This window comes from Cygnus olor, chromosome 15 (genome assembly GCF_009769625.2).
Source record: "Cygnus olor isolate bCygOlo1 chromosome 15, bCygOlo1.pri.v2, whole genome shotgun sequence".
Classification (NCBI taxonomy): Eukaryota; Metazoa; Chordata; class Aves; order Anseriformes; family Anatidae; genus Cygnus; species Cygnus olor.
In genome coordinates this window covers 15,124,756-15,142,090 of record NC_049183.1, presented here as the reverse complement: position 1 = coordinate 15,142,090, position 17,335 = coordinate 15,124,756, and the positions used below count along the sequence as shown (strand labels likewise).

Here is a 17,335-nt window from a genome sequence, read left to right as displayed (position 1 = left end):
CGCCGCGCGGCATCACGGGAGCCGCAGTTCTGGCCTCGAGACGCCATTATGATTGTAGTCCTCCCCGCCGCGCAGCGCTATGGGAGTCGTAGTTCTCGCCTCGCAGCGCCGTGAGACTTGTAGTCCTCCCCGCCGCGCAGCACCACGGGGGTTGTAGTCCCCCCCGCCGCGCAGATCAACCGGAGTTGTAGTCCCCTCCTCAACCCCCCCTCCCCCCCCCCCCGCCGCGGCGCTTTCCGGCAGGACGTAACGCTGCGGCAAAGCGCGCCGCTTTTTGCGACGGGAGGAGAGCGGGAACGCGGGCTGCGGCTGAGGGGGCCCGGCCACGGGTGAGGCCTGAGGGGGGCCGGGGCCCTTCCCCGGCACCAGGAGCGGCCGGAGCGGGGCCGGGGGAGGCCGTGAGGGGGCTGAGGGCCGGGGTGCTGGGCCTGGGGCCGGGGAGGCGCCGGGGGAGCCCCCAGCGGCCTGCTAGGGGGTGGGGGGGCTGGGGAGGGGCTCTGTGTCAGGGGCTCTGTGTCAGGGGCAGGGGGATGGGATGGGATGGGGGTGGTGGGTTTAAACCACAGCAGGGGAGATCTCGGGTAGGTACGGGGAAGAAACCCTGCGCTCTGAGGGCGGCGGGGCACTGGCACGGGAGCCGTGGGTTTCCCGTCCCTAGAAGTGCCCGAGGCCAGGCTGGATGGGGCTGGGGGCAGCCTGGGCTGCGGGAGGGGGCCCTGCCCACGGCAGGGGCTTGGGACTGGGTGATCTGTAAGGTCCCTTTCAACCCGAGCCGTTCTGTGATACCCGGGCATCGCTCGTGTTCCTAACGCAGGCCGTCTCCCCACCAGGGACTGGCCCCCCAGCGAGGACGCGTGCCGCGGTGCCATGGGACCCGTCACCGTTGCCCGCGATGAGCCTCCCCGCGCGGCTTTTTGCTAGCCGAGGGGTCAGGATGCTGCCCCAGCCCTGGCGCTTCTTCTCGCGGGCGGCGGAGGATGTGGCACTGCAGAGGATCCGGAAGGTCCTGTGCGTGGCTGAGAAGAACGATGCCGCCCGGGGAATTGCAGATCTGCTCTCCAACAGCAGGATGCGGCGGGTAGGAACACGCTGCGTCTCCTTGCCTCTTCCTCATGTGCCCACGGGTCTGGCGTAGCTGGCTACAGGCAGTCAGCTCAGCAGAGCCCCCGCTCAGCGGCCGTGCAGCTCCTGGTCTCTTTTGTGTGTCTTATACAAAGCTCGACGTGGGGTCTGTGGCCCTTTCTGTCCACGTGAGGGTACAAGAACTCTTTCTTTTGTGGACAAGCACCACTTGCCCAAATGGATCTGGGAGTCTTGGACCCATTTTCCTTCAGATCCTGAAGCCCTGCTGGGATTCAGCTCCCCAGCTGTGCTCTCCTTCCAGGCAGCTTTCTCCAGGCATTGAACTCAGCAGTGGGGGTTCCCTGTGTTGTTCCCAGCTTTGCAGTGTATGTAGAAGCCTTCGGGAGCTGAAACCATCTGTTCCCAGTCAGAAAGCACCGCTTCTGCAGCGTCAGCAAGTATCAGGGGCGTACTGAAGTTCACATAATGAAGCAAAGATGGTCTGTGGTTTGGAGAAGGGGAGTTCAAAGATCCCTTCTGTCAGCTGCTGCTTTGTTTTGTGACCTTTAACAGTTTGCATAATTACTTGGAATTTCCAAGCCAAGGAACTAGAAGCTGCTTCTAGACCGAACTGATGTCTGATTGCAAGATGTTCTTGAGAACCAGAGCCCTGACAGTCTCAGTCAAGGAAGACGTTGCCATGCTTCTGTAGGAAAAGATTAAAATACCTGATCTAGAAACTCCTATAAATGTCGGTTAGGTGGAAGGGACCCAGAGCTGGCCCTGATAATCTTTTGGAGCAGGACGGTTGTTTGTCGGGAGCGGGGACGATAACTGGTCAACCCAAGTCTGCTCCGTACCAGTGATAACCCCGGCACCGCCTCCGGGTGTGTTTTAAAAATACTGGTACGCTGGGAACGCCATTCCCACGGCTCAGTAAATGATAGGGGCAACTTCCATCCAACCTCCCTTGCCTTGGTGTTTTAGCTGCAGTACCTGATTTTCACCTGCCCCGTATTTCTGTGCCCTGCCATAAAAGAGAAGATAAAGCGAGATGGAACGGGATTGTTTGGCTCCTGTTAGGAGCCAGAAACTTAGCGACTTTCTTTTTCCTTCCAGAGAGAGGGGCTTTCCAAGTTCAACAAGATCTACGAATACGACTACCAGATGTTTGGCCAGGTAGAGCTCTCTTTCATTCCGCTGCTGGATTAGAGAAGTGCAAAATGCTAATTATAGAAAAAAAAAAAAAGTCTGAAGTTACGAAACGCTCATCCAGTTTTGGCAAAAACAAGAAGTCAGATTTTCTTTTCTTGGCTTTCTTTCAACTTTCCATCCTTCTGTTTTCCCACCTGTCAAAAGCGTGATTTAGAATTGGGAGCTTCCTACAAAAAAAAGAAGACAGGGAGGGAGCTTTAGATGCCTGTGGGGAAAGGAGCCTGTTAGAAGAAGCAGGAGGGAGGTATCGGGTCGTGAGAACCGTGTCAGATCGTAGGGCTCTGGGGAGCTTACAGCAAACGATGGGCACTAATTACCTTGCCCCGTCTCTTGCAGACCGTCACCATGGTGATGACATCCGTCTCGGGACACTTGCTGGCTCATGATTTCAAGCTGCCCTTTCGCAAATGGTTTGTACTTAACTTATCCAGGGAAGTGAGGTGTTTTATCCAACTTCCCTCCCTTTTGTTCTGTGTGCGTGAAATAAGAGAAGCTGCACGTTTAGGGCTGCCTTCCAGATTTCTTCTCTTCTCTGATTGCATTTTGGTTCTGCTGCTTCTGAGTAAACTTGGCATTTCACACAGATTCCTAAGTTAAGGCCCACAGTATAATACATTAATTCCAGTACCTGAACAGCATTTCCCCGTGTGAGAGCACCAGTTAATGTCTCACAATATGTTTTAGTTTCTTACGCGCTGTTTATCTGTTTGCCAGGCATAGCTGCAACCCTCTAGCTCTTTTTGATGCTGAAATAGAGAAATATTGTCCCGAGAATTACGTGGATATTAAGGTATGTTCTTGTTAACAGTTTCCTTGAAACTCAAAGTTCAGAGGTTGACTCTGCAAATATTGTCTCAGACAGAGGGAGGATTGTACCTTTGTCCTTAACTGAAAAGTTCCTGCAGTTTGGCAAATTCCTCCTGGATTTTCTAGGACTACTGTGTTGTTCTTCTGTACCATGGAAGTCTCCTGCTAGTGTAAAATCAGAGCAGAAAACAAACAGCTCCTTTGTTAAGAGTAGAAATGCTGTTTCCAACAAGGTGGAATTGGTAATTGCCACTCAATTTTACAAAAAATGTCGTTTTCAGAAAACAGACCATGGTACAATCCAATCCAAGCTGTGTTTTTTTTTTTAACAAAGAATTAGATATAAATAAATGATTCATTTCTTTTGAAAGCTGCCTAATCTCATGAGAGAGACAATTACAAAATGTTATTGCAGCAATCCATCTCTGTGGATACACGTTGCATTTCGTGTTCACTTAGTGAGTCATTCTGAAATGAAATGACAAAGCCAGTGGCCTGGCGCGTCTCATTCTGTGTTGTTTTCTGGTCTCAGAGAACCCTTGAACGAGAAGTCCAGCAGTGCCAAGCTCTGGTGATCTGGACTGACTGTGACCGAGAAGGAGAGAACATCGGCTTTGAGATCATTCATGTTTGCAAAGCTGGTGTGTAGAGCATCTGTTGCACCAATCTGCTTTCCATTAAAATGCTGATTTAACAGGTATCACTGCTCAGATCTAGTACCAGAGATGTCATTCTTACTCAATTATCAGTCTTGCTGTGTGCAGGTCAAATCCACTGGCTGTAATCCTGATAGATATCTGGCTTTGCTACACGAGAAATACGTTCCTCCCTTGGAAAGACATAGAATAGGTTGACAGCATACTCTTTTTAAGACAGCTGTTTATTAGTTTATCCTTTCCATTGGCGTGTGTGTCACTTTGATTTATTTCTTTTTTGTCTTATAGTAAAGCCAAACCTCCAGGTTTTCCGAGCCCGCTTCTCGGAGATTACGCTTCATGCTGTCAGAACAGCCTGTGAGAATCTCACCCAACCGGATCAAAAAACTAGTGATGCTGTTGATGTCAGGCAGGAGCTGGACCTCAGGATAGGTACGTAAACGTGCTTTGGGGATGAGAGCTGACTGCTAGGCCTGAGCTGCTGCTTACACCTCTTTAAAAGCACATGAGCAAGGGCAGGGTAGGTAGGCAGGGGACGGTCAGCTCTGGCTCTGTCATCAATGTGAAGTTTATTTTCTCTGAACTCTTGAACTCTTAGATTGCTGTAAAAATTAGATAGCTGGCTATCAGACTCTTCCTCGCTTCTCATTGAGCCGCATGGAATTCACAATGTTAAAACTCGGCATGGGGTACTTAAAAATCATCTGTTACTGTATCTCCGACACAAGACAGAAACGCCCTCTGTAGTTCTGATCGTTAGATCAGAACCAACTAAAAAACATCTCCTGTTTCACTGTAAACAACAAACTATTTGAAGCAAACGCTATGTTAATAGCTCATGCAGCACTGAAAGGCTTCTGCAACTTTTAGTATTAAAATTGGGGTAAAATTAATACTCGGACTATTAAAAGAGCCCTCTGTAGCATTGCAATTATCCTCCAATGTTATATTCAGTTCTAGTGTCCGTTTTGTTCTCTCAGGTGCTGCTTTCACCAGATTCCAGACGCTGAGGCTCCGGAAGATCTTCCCTGATATTTTAGCAGATCAGCTGATCAGCTATGGTAGTTGCCAGTTCCCAACCCTGGGGTTTGTAGTGGAACGCTTTAAAGCCATCCAGGCCTTTGTTCCTGAAGCCTTCTATAAAATCAAAGGTATGCTGGAGGAAAATGAGAACTGAACCCTGTCTTAAAGGGTTTAATGTCTTTGAGAAGGAAAAGTGTCAGGCAGCCAACAAACGATTGCCGCAGAGGTGATTCCTCTTCCTTTGCCATGATCATTACGCAGAACTATGAAGGTTTACCAGTAGCGTTGCCCTATTGCCCCTGTCTTTTAGCTACATTACTACTCTGTCACTCTGATCTGGTTTTCAAAACAGTGACACATGAACATGAAGATGGCAATGTGGTCTTCAACTGGAAGAGGAACCGGCTCTTTAATCACACAGCGTGCCTGGTCCTTTACCACATGTGTATGGAGGTAGGAAAGCTTGTAAACAGTCATGTGATCTAGCACCAGCTAAACGTTTCCCACATCCTTCTTGCTCAAGATGTTTAAAGAACAGCCTGTGTGAACTCTTCAAGGAGATTTTGCTTATTCTGCATTTAGGATCCTGTAGCAACTGTTGTTGAAGTTGGGAGCAAGCCAAAGAGCAAATGGAGGCCCCTGCCCCTGGACACCGTGGTATGTTTGAACTGTGCTGAAAAGGCTGATGTGAAAGCAGCTTTGAGCAGATGTTTTACTTACCACTCAGAATTATGCACAAATACGTTTTGTTCTTTTTTTCCTGGCTCCTCCCAACGCAGGAACTTGAGAAATTGGCTTCCCGCAAACTGAAAATAAATGCAAAGGAAACCATGAGAATAGCAGAAAAGCTCTATACTCAAGGGTAAGAAAGCAAGATTTGTCTTGGTAAACTTAATTATTTTAAAAATAAAGGACCTTTAGACCAAAATGGGAAGCATCCTGGAGCACCTCTTAAAGCGTTCTTCTGTCTTTCTTAAGGTTTATCAGCTATCCCCGAACAGAGACCAACATTTTCCCCAAGGAGCTGAACCTCTCCGCCTTAGTGCAACAGCAAACACAGGACCCAAACTGGGGGGCGTTTGCGCAGAGGATTTTGGATCAGGGTGGGCCAACCCCTCGGAGCGGAACCAAAACAGATCAGGCTCACCCGCCCATTCACCCCACCAAATACACTGCTAACCTGCAGGTGAGTTTAATAAAGATACAACTGGCTGGTTGGTACTGCTTGGAGAATAAAGATAGAGCTCTTAATAGTACGGTCGTTAGTGCAGTGTGCTCACCTGAGATCTCATTAATATTTCTTGACACCTTGCTAACACTGGAGGAGAGCCTGACCCTCATTTTCTCTTTGATATTAGGGCAACGAGCAGAGGCTGTATGAATTCATCGTGCGCCACTTTTTGGCTTGCTGCTCTCAAGACGCCAAGGGACAGGAAACAACTGTGGAGATTGACATTGCTAATGAGCGATTCGTTGCTCAAGGACTAATGATCCTGGCCCGAAATTATCTGGAAGTCTATCCTTATGAGAAGTGGAGTGACAAGGTAACACCCTTGAAAATCATAGATGGGAGAGGCTAGAGTACCTGCAGTTTAAAACTGGACGTGGGTTGTACTGATGTGAGAACTTCCCAGCCAGCTTCAGGCCCCTGTAGAGAACATCCTGGGACAATTCCTGCCCCAGTGGCTGTTTCACTTAGAGCCATCTCTGCTGAAGACCTGTGCCACGTTACTGTGCCAGCTTTGGCTAGATTCTCCCCCTTCTGACACCGCAGGGACCGTACAGGGCTGCTTCCGCGTTGGGAAGATTACTCACCCAGAGGAGCTGCAATTGCCATTCCGCGGTGTCTCTGGCAGCTCGTTACTGGCAAATCCTGAGCACCCCGAGCCTTGATCTCCTCCAGAACAGGGTGCTGTTGTGTTACTGCACTGGCCTGCAGTTAGCACGACATTTTGTCTCTTCAGTGAATGGTCCAGCAAGGCAGTTTCAAAGCGATTCTCCTTCCCTTCAGGTTATCCCACTGTATCAGAAAGGGTCTCGCTTTCAGCCCAGTACAGTGGAGATGGTGGATGGGGAAACCAGCCCTCCATTGCTCCTCTCAGAAGCGGATCTCATTGCGCTCATGGAGAAACATGGCATTGGTCAGTATCGGCAGCGTGGCCTTTCGCTCGTGGCAGAGCTTTGTTCATAAGCTTCTCAGCTTACCTGGTACCAGTTCTGTCCCACCCTCAGAGCAGGGAATTCTCTACGTGTCACTTCAGATAAGAAGTTACTTAAATATATATAGAACACAGGGGTAGTAGAGACCTATGGGCAAATTCCAGGGATCCTAAGGAGTCTGCAGAGTGTCTCCAATACCGAGGGGGATGTGCAGGTTAGGGTCAAGGGCATGTTTGCACCTTGGTGGCCTCAGTGCCAACAGAATGCGAGGCCGGTGCTGCTTCTGGCTATACGTTCTGTCCCCCTCTCCCTTCAGCATCTTGCGCTCTGCAGTAGGCACAGGGGAAGTCTCCTCTCGGCTCCTGATTTGACTAACAACCTGTCTGCTTTCAGGGACTGATGCCACTCACGCAGAGCACATTGAGACAATCAAGACACGGATGTACGTGGGCCTTACAGCAGATCAGAGATTCCTCCCGGGCCACCTGGGCATGGGGCTGGTTGAAGGTACGGGCAGCACTTGTTAGGAGGAGGGCAGGTTCCTTATTTATTCGTTTCTTTCACTTACCCTGCAATATGCTCCTCAGGCTATGATTCCATGGGCTACGAGATGTCCAAGCCCGACCTTCGAGCTGAGCTGGAGGCTGATCTGAAACTGATCTGTGAGGGGAAGAAAGACAAATCTGTAGTGCTGCAGCAGCAGGTCCAAAAGTACAAACAAGTCTTCATTGAGGCCGTGGCCAGAGCCAACAAGTGAGTTTTATCTTTACCCTCTTCCGCTTGCTTTGCCATTCTGAGAGGTGCTGGCTTGTCATCTGCGGCTCAGCCTGGAGTGGGATCCTGTCACATTGTCGTCTTGGAGCTCTGCCCAGTGCATGCAGGCATCTGCGTGGGATGGGGCAACTCAGTGTGGCACGCTGTCACGGGCTGCTGCCAGCTGCTCACCGTGGTTTAAACTCTTCACATTAAATGCAGAGCTGGCTGGAGGAGATGTCAGAGTGCACTGACCTCTTTCTTCCGTGGCACACCCACATCTAGAGGCACAGTGCTGAATCATCATGCTCATGGAGAAGCTCAGAGGGGCTGTAATTCACTGCCTGATTGCTTTTTGCAGAGGAGACAGGATGCTCTGCTTGTTTCCTTACAGGCTGGACCAGGCCCTGGCTCAGTATTTTGGAGAAGCCACAGAAATCGCTGAGCAAGAGGAAGTCTACCCAGCAATGCCAGTTCCCATTCGGAAATGCCCACAGTGCAACAACGACATGGTCCTGAAGACCAAGAGGAACGGCGGGTTGGTGACCTTCTCTATCATGTCAGACACAGAAGGCTGCTTTCTAAGCGTTCATTTACCTTCCCTCTGCAGCATGCGTGAACTCCACCAGCTATGTAAGCCGTGTGGACTCAGCTGAACCTCTTTCTCAAGTTAAAACCAAACGTTTGGACAGCTTCTGACAGCTGAGAAGAGAGAAGAACATATCACTGCCTGTCTTGACATTACCTCTTCTTCATTCGCTGCCTTTGTCCCACGGCAGGTTCTACCTCAGCTGCACGGGCTATCCAGCTTGTAAAGCTGCAGTCTGGTTTCCCGATTTTGTGCTGGACGTGGCAAAGGACGAGAGCATCTGTGCTGAGTGTAGACCCCATCCTGTTCACAGGTAGGTCATAGCAGGTATCCCTTCATGAGATGTAACCCCGCAGACGTTACGGGTTTGTCACCAGGGCCAGAGATTTCCGTGGGCTAGGCTGGGCAACCATTTTCTGTTCCAATCTTGGAAAGCTGGAGCAGCACGCCTGTGGGTTGGGGATGGAAAGAAGGTGGGAGGAAAGAGGTAAACAGCGTCCGTACAGCAGAACTAAAAGAAAAAAAACACAAGTCCAAATCGAGGTCTGTTGATGAGAAGCTGTATGAACTGATAGGTTTGTGTTCTTCCTTTCCTTTCAGACTGAAGTTTAAATTCAAGAGAGGCAGCGTTCCACCCATGATGCCCCTGGAGTTTGTTGGCTGCATCGGCGGCTGCGATGAGATGCTGAGAGAGCTCTTGGACCTGAAGTACTTACACAGGTCGTCGCAGCCCGCGCGGTCAGCCAGCCAGCAAGCTAACCACTTGCAGGCCAGCAACTCCTTCAGCAGAGCAAGCAGCGACAGCAGGCAGGCGAGGGGGACCACGAACCCGGCAGCGGGACATCTCCTCTCCTTGAGCACACCGAGAGCACACAGGCCTGCTCCTGCGGCTGCTCCAGACAACGGGAACAACGCAGTGGTGTGCAACTGCGGGAACGAAGCCACGCTGTTAACTGTGCGCAAAGAGGGACCCAATCGAGGCAGGCAGTTTTACAAATGCAACGCCAATACCTGCAATTTTTTCCTCTGGGCTAACGAGCAGTCAGAGGACAGGAGCGACGCAGCTCCGTGGGGCTCTGCGCCACCCCAGCCCTTTGGGGGAAGGGGCCAAGCAGGCTTTCAGAGACCAGGAGGAGGAGGGAGAGGCCCAGAGCTCTTTGGAAGCAACAACTCCGGCTCAGGAGGTGGCACAGTCTGCAATTGCGAGCAGCCAGCTGTCACGCGCACTGTCCAAAAGGACGGCCCTAACAAGGGGCGGCAGTTCCACACGTGCTCAAAACCCAGAGAGCAGCAGTGCGGCTTCTTCCAGTGGGCTGATGAAAACACGGCACCAGGTAAGGCTGGGCCTGGGGTGAGAGACAAGGCTTGGAGGCTGGTCTTAAAGCTAAACCGAGCAGACGTTGCTCGTACGTCCATAATGCTGTCACTGCACAGCTTTTGTAGGGACTCTTACATTTGGCAGACTTCAGGTTTGTCTTAGGATGTCTGTCAGCAGCGTTACAGCGCTTTAATTGTTGCTTGTAACGACCGAGTCAGGCTTACCTTTCTGTGAATGCCAGCAGGATACGTCCTCGTAACACAGATCCACTGAGCTCTAAGCAGCAACAGGATGCTTTGCTTCTACACGCAGTAAGCTTGCGCGTCTGCCTGTCCATGTGTCCCTGGATGAAGCCCAGCAGGCTTCCCAACAGTCCGTCTGGGACAGAATTTGTCTGCCCTAGAGCTTAGCGTTTGGTTTTGGGAGAGCTGTTCCTGACTTGATACAGAGCTGAAGCTGTGGCACCACGTTTGGCGATCTTAAGCCCCGTTCTGTCACGTCGGGGAAGCTGTGGTGGCTCCCTCTGCCCTAGTTCAGGGACGCAGTGAAAGGCCAAGCCTGTCTTTGACACCGAGCGTGGCTGCAGTGGAAAGGTGCTGAAAGCAAATACCCACTAAAAAAAAAATCAGAAAGGAAAAAAAGGATGTGAAAGACAGAAAAAGCATTGACACAAAGGGACTGTAAGCGAAGTACAGAGGTGGAGACGTGGTGTGAGAGAGCTCCTCAACGCTGGCCTCCTCCTTAGACATTTGGCCCTGGAGGGGCAGAACCAAAGTTTCAGAGCTACTTTAAACCCAAGTCTTATTCTGGCGCGTTTTGTTGTTTCTGCTTTGGCTGTAGCCCAGAGCACGCAACCAGAAAGATCAGCTTCCCCTGTTCTGTTCACACATTTCTCTAATGCTGCAGGACAAACGGATAACATGCAAATGCTCAGACAAATCTGAAGCAAGCGCAGTTTCAGGACTAACTTGAGTGGCTGGGCTAGTAAAAGCCTTGATCTCCTGCCATTTTGAACCTATCGCCTCTTTTTCACCTCTGTATATTTTCAGAGGTGTTTAAATCCAAGTCGTTCCTTTGTAGGGGCTTCTGGAGATGCTTCGTGGAACCACTTTGGGAGCAGCGGGTACTCAAGGGAGCTGGGAAGTAAAACGAAGAGACCAAGCGACCTCTCCTCAGGAGGCACGGCCAAGAAACCACGGACCTGTAGCATTTGCCACCAGCCTGGCCACACGAAGAAGACTTGTCCACACAACCACTGAGCCTGGGTGGCGTCTCCCGAGAGGCTGGGAGCTGCTACGGGAAGGAGCCTGTGAGCGCTTTCTGGAGGGGCTGGTGGCAGCCTGCTCCTGCCGGGGATACCTTCATCGCTCGGTGGGCCTGGGCAGCAAGGGTTCAACCAGCTCTGAGAAGCGGCTCCACTGCTTGCGTTATCCTTTGGTTTTCAGCTGCTCTTCTGCTGAGCTGACTGGAACACACAAAAGCATTTGGAAACTGTGAGTCTGCAGAGAAAACCGCAGTGGGTCTCGTCCACCGGCAGCTCCCACTGTGGCAGTGGTCACATCCACACGGCATTTCTGCGTGAGGAGCTGGGTCGTAGCCACCGGGACAAGCCCCAGGGCTGCTTAACTCCCCTCAGTTCCCGGCTTTCCACAGTGTGGAATTTTATTTTAAGTTGCCCTTCAGGGTGGAAGCTACCTGAGCACCCTTCCCCTCGTTTTGTCACAGCCCCGTACACCTCTTACCGTGGTTGTCCGTCTGTGAAGGAGAGCCACGTGCAGAGATGATGGAGCTGGTGCCCGCCCTGAAGGGGAAGCTCAGCTGCAGTGCTCAGGGAGAGCCTTTGTTTGAGACTGCTCCTGAATTTGAAGCTGCATTCTTCCTCAGACCTCGAGGCGTGCCAGCGTGATGCTGCTAGCTAATGGAAGTTATTTTTGTTACAGTCATAACTGTGTATTAAAAGATTATTTAATTTTTAAGTTTGATAACGGTGGCAACTGTTTCTTCCAGCTTACACCAGTTACGCTGTTCCTGTAAAAGCATCCACCCAAGTCTTGTTCTTTCCATTCACCCAGCGGAACAATACAGCAGCTTTCTTGGCAGAAACTCCCTGCAGCTTTTTTTTTTTTTTTTTTTTTAGCAGGGAGCTGCAGCGGGGTAGGGAAAGCAGTTTTATCTCCCTAGCTGCATCTGTTGTAGCGCTGCTGTCCAGGGAAAGAGAGACAACGGGCTGAACCTGGAGGGAGCTCCTTTTTTCCTGCACTTAGTTTAGTCTGAGCTCCCTGAGAAAGCCAGCCTGCCTCCTCCCTCTGTTTGGGCTCTCTTTACTTCAAAGCGAGTAGTTCCACGCGCCTCCCTTGCTCTCTTCTGCCAGAGGGCAGCGCTCGGCTGTTCCCCCAGGGCCTCTGGGGCTGCTCCTGAGCACAGGGCAGTTCCCCTGGGTCAGTACTAAGGGGACACAGCGCACTTCTGGAGGGTAGCTCGAAGCAGGGGTGGTCACAGCAGCACAGGTTCGCCTTCAAGTCTGCACAAGAAAAAAAAAGAGCTTCTAACCCTGCCACAGCTCATTGCTGTCGGCCTACAGCTACGGAGGAAGGTCAGGAGAATTCACGTTGCCTTTTCCCGTACCCCTCGCTCCCCCTCTTAGCAGCTGTAGCCTAAAAATAGAGACCCAGTGGCGAAAATAACAGGATCGCGAGGCTTTGTGATGCAGTCACTGAGCTGGCAGCAGCCTCCAAAGGGCAGCAGAGCAGGAAGCGTCTGCAGAGCAGGCAGGCGGCAGGTTCAGCGTTGCGGATGGCACTGGCTGTTACCAGCTTTACTGGTTTAGCCCCAGTTGGTGCTCAGGCAGCGGAGCTGTGAGAGCCGCTGGGTGGACGGCACGAGCTCAGCACCAGCCAGCTCGCACCGCAGCCCAGCGCCCCGCGGGAGCACCGGCTGCTCCAGGACAGCTGCAGCCCTTATCACGGGAGGGGAGACAAAACAGAGCTGAGACGAGGACCAGCGTACGCAGTGCAGGTTTATTCTCATCGCTAACACTCGGGAAGTGGTTTGGAGGAACAGATTAATCTTCAGACCGAGAGGAAAGGCAGATTGTTATTTTTTCCCCTTCCATAAACAAGATAACTAAAGAAAACTAAACCACAACAGGTGCTCACGTTGAAGTCCATAGGATTTTTCCATCTCCACCAGTGTGCAAAACCAGCATAGCTCTTCCCGTTAAATACAAGAGTGCATTCCTTCACACCTGGACTGCAGCCGGAGCCAAAGCCCACTAGCAGCCCCTCCAAGGGGAAAAAAAAAGAACAAAACACTCAAACAAAAGAGATCATAATAAAAAGCAGCACGAACCACTGCGGTTCTTGCAAGCACTCTGCTCCAAGCATCGTTCCTGTCCCTTCCTGCCCCCCACCACCAGGCTTCAGGAGAACAGGACCTCAAGACAGCAGCAATACATGCACGGAAAGGTCACTTGACAGGCTGGAGGGGACGCCGAGGCTTGTTAGAGCAGCCAGTACCCGCACAGACGCTGGCAGTGCCACGCTGCAGCCCCCACCCAGGAGCCTGTGCCCCCAGGAGGCCGCAGCTCCTCCGCCGCCACCCTTCCAACCCCACAACGGCTCCAGGAAAGGGGCCCAGAGCCCCTCCTTCGGGCAGAACGGCCAGGTAGGGCTGAGCTTGCCCATTTGGCAGCCGAAAGGGTTTCCAAAGACTAACCCTGCGGTCACGTTCGCTACAGCAACGCCTCGCAGCGCCCGGAGAGCTGCACGGGCATCGCTTGGGCTTTATTTTGGGTTGGCAACATCCCGGCCTGCGGAGCTGGCGAGGGATGAGGCTCCCACCCCAGCCCAGCAGCATGGCACTGTAAGAACAAGTTGGGTGCTGGCAGAAGGACCCACACAGCACCCGGGACACCCCAAACCGTGAGGTTTGCAGCAGCAGCACAGGACCGTGCCTCTCCACCTCCCTCGTGAGGGAAGGGGCTGCCCCAGGAGGCAGGGGAAGCTCAGCCCCGCTCAGGTCTCAGTTTCAGAGCACGAGGGGAGCCTGGCAGGCTGGGACAGACAGCAGTTCGCTGGGAACCAGGGGCCAAACTTGCTCCGTGTTGGCTCCCGGCAGAGGGGACTCGCCTTTAGGTACTCCAGGCACGGGCTGGGTTTGACCTGGGTAGGGCAGAGCCTCTCAGCACGAGGCTCCTTACACCGCCGCCCACCTCTTCTCAGGCACATTTTATTCAGAAGAAGAAATAGTTTTGTTCATAAAGTGCAAGAACTTGGCCTCTTACCGACTAGTCAACTAGAAGCATCACAACCCACGGCAGGGAGCAGCAGGCAGACGGGGCACGCCCGACGTCGGGGGGCTCCCCACGCGCCGCTCATTCATTCCTCCACCAGCAGGAGCTCTGGCTCGGCTACAGCCCTGTAGAGCAGGAAGCCCATCTCTTCGATCTCCTCCTCCAGCAGCTCACCGAAGAGGTTGACTTTGTGGTTGAAATAGGAAGGCAGGACGCCTTGCTCCAGGTAGCCGACCAGCTCCTCCAGCACCTGCTGGAACCGGGCAGCGAGGCTGCCCTCCGCCCAGTCCGAACCGGCGGTGCTGAGGTGCAGGACGACGTGCGCCAAGGGGCTGCCGCTCAGTTTGCGCAGGGCAGGGTGGCTCCTGCAGACGCCGTTCAGGACGCGGAGGCAGCGCTGCCTGGCCCCGGCGTCGCCAGCATCCAGCTCCCTCACCTTCGAGACCTCCGCCCTGCCGAAGCTCTCCAGCCAGAGGTTTTCCACCAGTCCCTCGGGAGGAGCGGCCAGCAGAACCTTGCCGTCCATCTCCACCACCGGGAAGAGGGCGACGCTCAGCTCCACCTGCTCGTGTTTCACCTCCAGCCTCAGCTCCCGCGAGGCCACGACCGGGCGGATGAGGCTCCCCAGGAGACCGCCGATGGCAGGCCAGTTGATGGAGGCCACCAGCATCTTGTGCAGGGTCTCGTTGAGCGCGTTGGAGGAGAGGTACCGACCCACGAGGAACTTGTCCCAGGGGCTGCACCCGCGAGGGAAATACTCCAGATCCCTCCTCTTGATCATCCAGTACCGGGGGTTTCTCACCACGGTGTCCTCCCCTGGGATGAGGCTCCAGTGCGTGGCGTCGAGGACCACGGGCAGCATGAAGTGGACGTGGTCAGCAGCGAGAGCCCCGAGGCCGTCGAGCAGGGGACCGCTGAGGAAGAGGCTGCCGAAGGGCAGCTCCGGGCACTTGTTCCTCAGGAAGTTCTGCAGCTCGGCGCAGATGCGGCGGGCCAGCTGCCGGCCGAACGCCGCTTGCGCCTCGTGCACGGCCGGGTGGCTGCTGGAGTGCAAGAGGAGCTTCTCCTGCAGCGTGAGGCAGCGCGGGGGGCTGGATTCGACCTGAGGAGGCTCCGGAGGTGCTGGGCAGACCCTGGGCTCTGCAAAAAGGGGATGGGACCAAGGAAGAAGTCATGGCTCTGGGCGGATCAGCTGCACCAGCGTCTCCTGCCGCAGCCATGGTGAAGGCACGAGCTCAAAGTTCAGCCCTCAACCTTCAGAGGTGAGGCTGACCTTGCCGAGAGGGGCACCACGCAGTGCTCTGACATTAACAGCGCCTTTCAGCCACCGCAGGGCTCACGCTAACCCCAAAACCCAGCAGCACCCAGAGGTGCTAGAGGTGGGCAACCCAGGCTAAGCAGCAGCAGCCAGGCCAGGGACGAAGCGCCAGGGCCCCCCGCGAGTCTCAGCCCCACCGCTTGCCCCTGCCACGCTCGGGCAGACCCAGCCCTGCCCCGGTGCTTGCCGGATCGCTTCGGTGCTGCCGATCCTGCTCGGGGCGCGGTGCCTCAGGACCTGCCCCGCACCAAGCCGGGCTGCCTTCCCGCTCCGAAAAACACTGCCTTCGGAGCCAGCCGGCTAAGTCAGCCTTTGTCCACAACAATTCACGAGCACACCTTCCTCCCTGGGCAGAGCTGACCCAAAAACCAAGCATTGTTCGACGGGAAGCAAAGCCCAGGCGGCCTCCTCCGCGACGGGCTGGCTGAGCCGCCCGGGCTGCGAACAGCGCAGGCACTGCCAAAAAAGGGGCCGCGGCTCGGGAACCTCCCACGGAGGAAGGCACAATCGGGTCAGCTTTCCGACCACAGAGCTAAAAATAACGCGGTGCTCCCAGGCAGCCGGGAGCACAGGCGCAGCCTGCCCCAGCACATCAAGGTGATCTTCACCCGTGGAGCCCGGCGCCCTGCCCGCGCGCTCGCCGCGAGCATCACCTGGTGCTGGTGGTGGAGCCGGAGAGAGCAGGGGCTCGCTGAGGTCCTCCCTTCTCTGCCTCTTGGGAGGTTTTTGCGCCGCTTTGATCAAGGCCAAGTCCTGCCAGCTCTCCTCCAGGGTCTTCCGCTCGGCTTTGGGATCGCCTTCATCGCGAGGGCTCGTGGCTCGGTCTATCAGCTGGAGGGAGAGACAAAAGGAGGGGATGCGTGCGAGGTCCAAAAAATCCCACACCTCACCCAGAGGGAACGCAGCGGGGGCTCTCCCGTCCCTGCTGCAGGCGAGGAGCTGCAGTCCCCCAAAGGCTTGTTGTTCTGGCCGTGGCACCCACATGAGCTGGGGCTGCTCACACAGACCCAGGGAGGGAAAGCCCCACGACCACCAGCCCCCTCTGCAGAAGGCTGCCACCACCGGATGAGCAAGGGGACGTTCCACAAGGAAAACCGGCACGGCAAGCTGTCCTCTCAGCACCATTTCTTAGCAGTTACATCCCAAACTAGAGGACAACTGCCCCTCTAATACACGTGTGGGTAAGCACAGCTGCGTGCAGGGCTTCTGCTTGCCCAAACCATTAAGTTTACGAAGCCAGAAAGACGCACATTAGCTACCTACCGATTTTTAAAGGGAAAACATTCAGGTATCCGAACGGGAACCAGGCCTCAGACACCTTTCTGGAAGGGACACAGCACCCCGAACCCCCCACACGAGGTTGCAAAGAGGGCAAACCGTTTGAGGGAGCAGCCCCGCAGCCCGTCTCCGCGTGCTGCGGCCAGGGAGCCGGGCAGCCCCGGTAGCCCCAACCCCAAGGCCGCCGCCAGCCTCACCCGTTTGACGGCCAGCGTGGCGATGGCGAGCACGGCCGCCCCGCTGACGCCCAGCACCAGCCTGGCGTTGGCCAGCAGCACGTCGAGGACGCTGCCCAGCCCGCTGTCGTCCTGCCGCTTGCCCCGCTTGTGCGTGAACTCCATGGTCGCCCTGAGGAGGGGAAGGAGGACAACGGAGCGCCGTCAGCCGGCCCCGGGGGGCAGCCTCCGGCGGGGGGGGGGGGGGGGGGGGAGGGGGGGGAAGGCCACCAGCCGAGCCTCAAGGGAGGCCGACCGGGCCACCGAGGCGCTGGGCCCGACCAAGGGTCACCCCGGGTGCGGCTCCCGCGTCCTCGCCCGGCCGTTGCACAACCGGGGGGGGGGAGGCTGGGGACGGGACGGGGACGTTGGGGGGGGGGGGGGGGCTGCACCGGGACCCCCGGGAAGGGCTGGGCCGCGGAGACCCCCGCTCCTAGGGCTGCCAAAGGGGGGAGGGCGGCTGGGCGGGGGGCACCTCACCCGAGCCGAGCCGTGCCGGTGCCCTGTCCCCCCCCCACCCCACACTCACCGCGCAGCCCCCGGCAGCCCCCCGTAGCCCCGCAGAGCGGCGCGGGACGGCGCGCCGGCGCGCCCGCAGTACCCGGCGCGCCTCGGCGCAGCCAATAGCAGCGAGGCTCCGCCGCGACCCC

General features: G+C 55.1%; 2 protein-coding genes and 1 long non-coding RNA gene across 4 annotated transcripts; 2 read left to right on the top strand and 1 right to left on the bottom strand.

Moving 5' to 3' along the window:
- Positions 1-223: 223 nt before the first annotated feature.
- TOP3A (DNA topoisomerase III alpha) lies at positions 224-12,872 on the top strand. 2 transcript variants are annotated; one of them, XM_040574839.1, is made up of 20 exons: positions 224-329; positions 831-1,078; positions 2,182-2,241; positions 2,614-2,687; positions 2,992-3,067; positions 3,617-3,725; positions 4,029-4,172; positions 4,721-4,891; positions 5,116-5,216; positions 5,346-5,420; positions 5,543-5,625; positions 5,742-5,949; positions 6,122-6,307; positions 6,775-6,904; positions 7,317-7,430; positions 7,511-7,676; positions 8,071-8,214; positions 8,456-8,578; positions 8,866-9,599; positions 10,664-12,872. In XM_040574839.1, exons 2-20 carry the CDS (start codon positions 893-895, stop codon positions 10,840-10,842), a joined length of 3,063 nt encoding a protein of 1,020 aa, XP_040430773.1. In that variant the 5' UTR covers positions 224-329; positions 831-892; the 3' UTR covers positions 10,843-12,872. The 2 variants fall into 2 exon arrangements, with proteins under 2 accessions (XP_040430773.1, XP_040430774.1); XM_040574840.1 differs by having other exon boundaries at positions 253-329; positions 828-1,078.
- On the bottom strand, positions 5,540-7,579 carry LOC121078553. Its single transcript, XR_005824632.1, has 3 exons — positions 7,492-7,579; positions 6,579-6,696; positions 5,540-5,569 (listed from the first exon to the last, which is right to left on the bottom strand). It is a non-coding gene; the product is annotated as an uncharacterized LOC121078553 (long non-coding RNA).
- Positions 12,377-17,315, top strand: LOC121078650. Its single transcript, XM_040575037.1, has 5 exons — positions 12,377-12,415; positions 13,873-15,014; positions 15,846-16,023; positions 16,668-16,817; positions 17,214-17,315. The coding sequence occupies exons 1-5, from the start codon at positions 12,377-12,379 to the stop codon at positions 17,310-17,312; spliced, it is 1,608 nt and encodes a 535-aa protein (XP_040430971.1). The 3' UTR covers positions 17,313-17,315.
- Positions 17,316-17,335: the final 20 nt, after the last annotated feature.

Coding starts and splice junctions, on each gene's coding strand:
- TOP3A (XM_040574839.1), top strand. CDS start 893: ATGAGCCTCCCCGCGCGGCTTTTTGCTAGCCGAGGGGTCAGGATGCTG. Junction 6,905..7,316: donor CATGGAGAAACATGGCATTG/GTCAGTATCGGC, acceptor GTCTGCTTTCAG/GGACTGATGCCACTCACGCA. Junction 7,431..7,510: donor GGGCATGGGGCTGGTTGAAG/GTACGGGCAGCA, acceptor TATGCTCCTCAG/GCTATGATTCCATGGGCTAC.
- LOC121078650 (XM_040575037.1), top strand. CDS start 12,377: ATGGCACTGGCTGTTACCAGCTTTACTGGTTTAGCCCCA. Junction 15,015..15,845: donor TGCTGGGCAGACCCTGGGCT/CTGCAAAAAGGG, acceptor CGCGAGCATCAC/CTGGTGCTGGTGGTGGAGCC. Junction 16,024..16,667: donor CTCGTGGCTCGGTCTATCAG/CTGGAGGGAGAG, acceptor CGCCAGCCTCAC/CCGTTTGACGGCCAGCGTGG.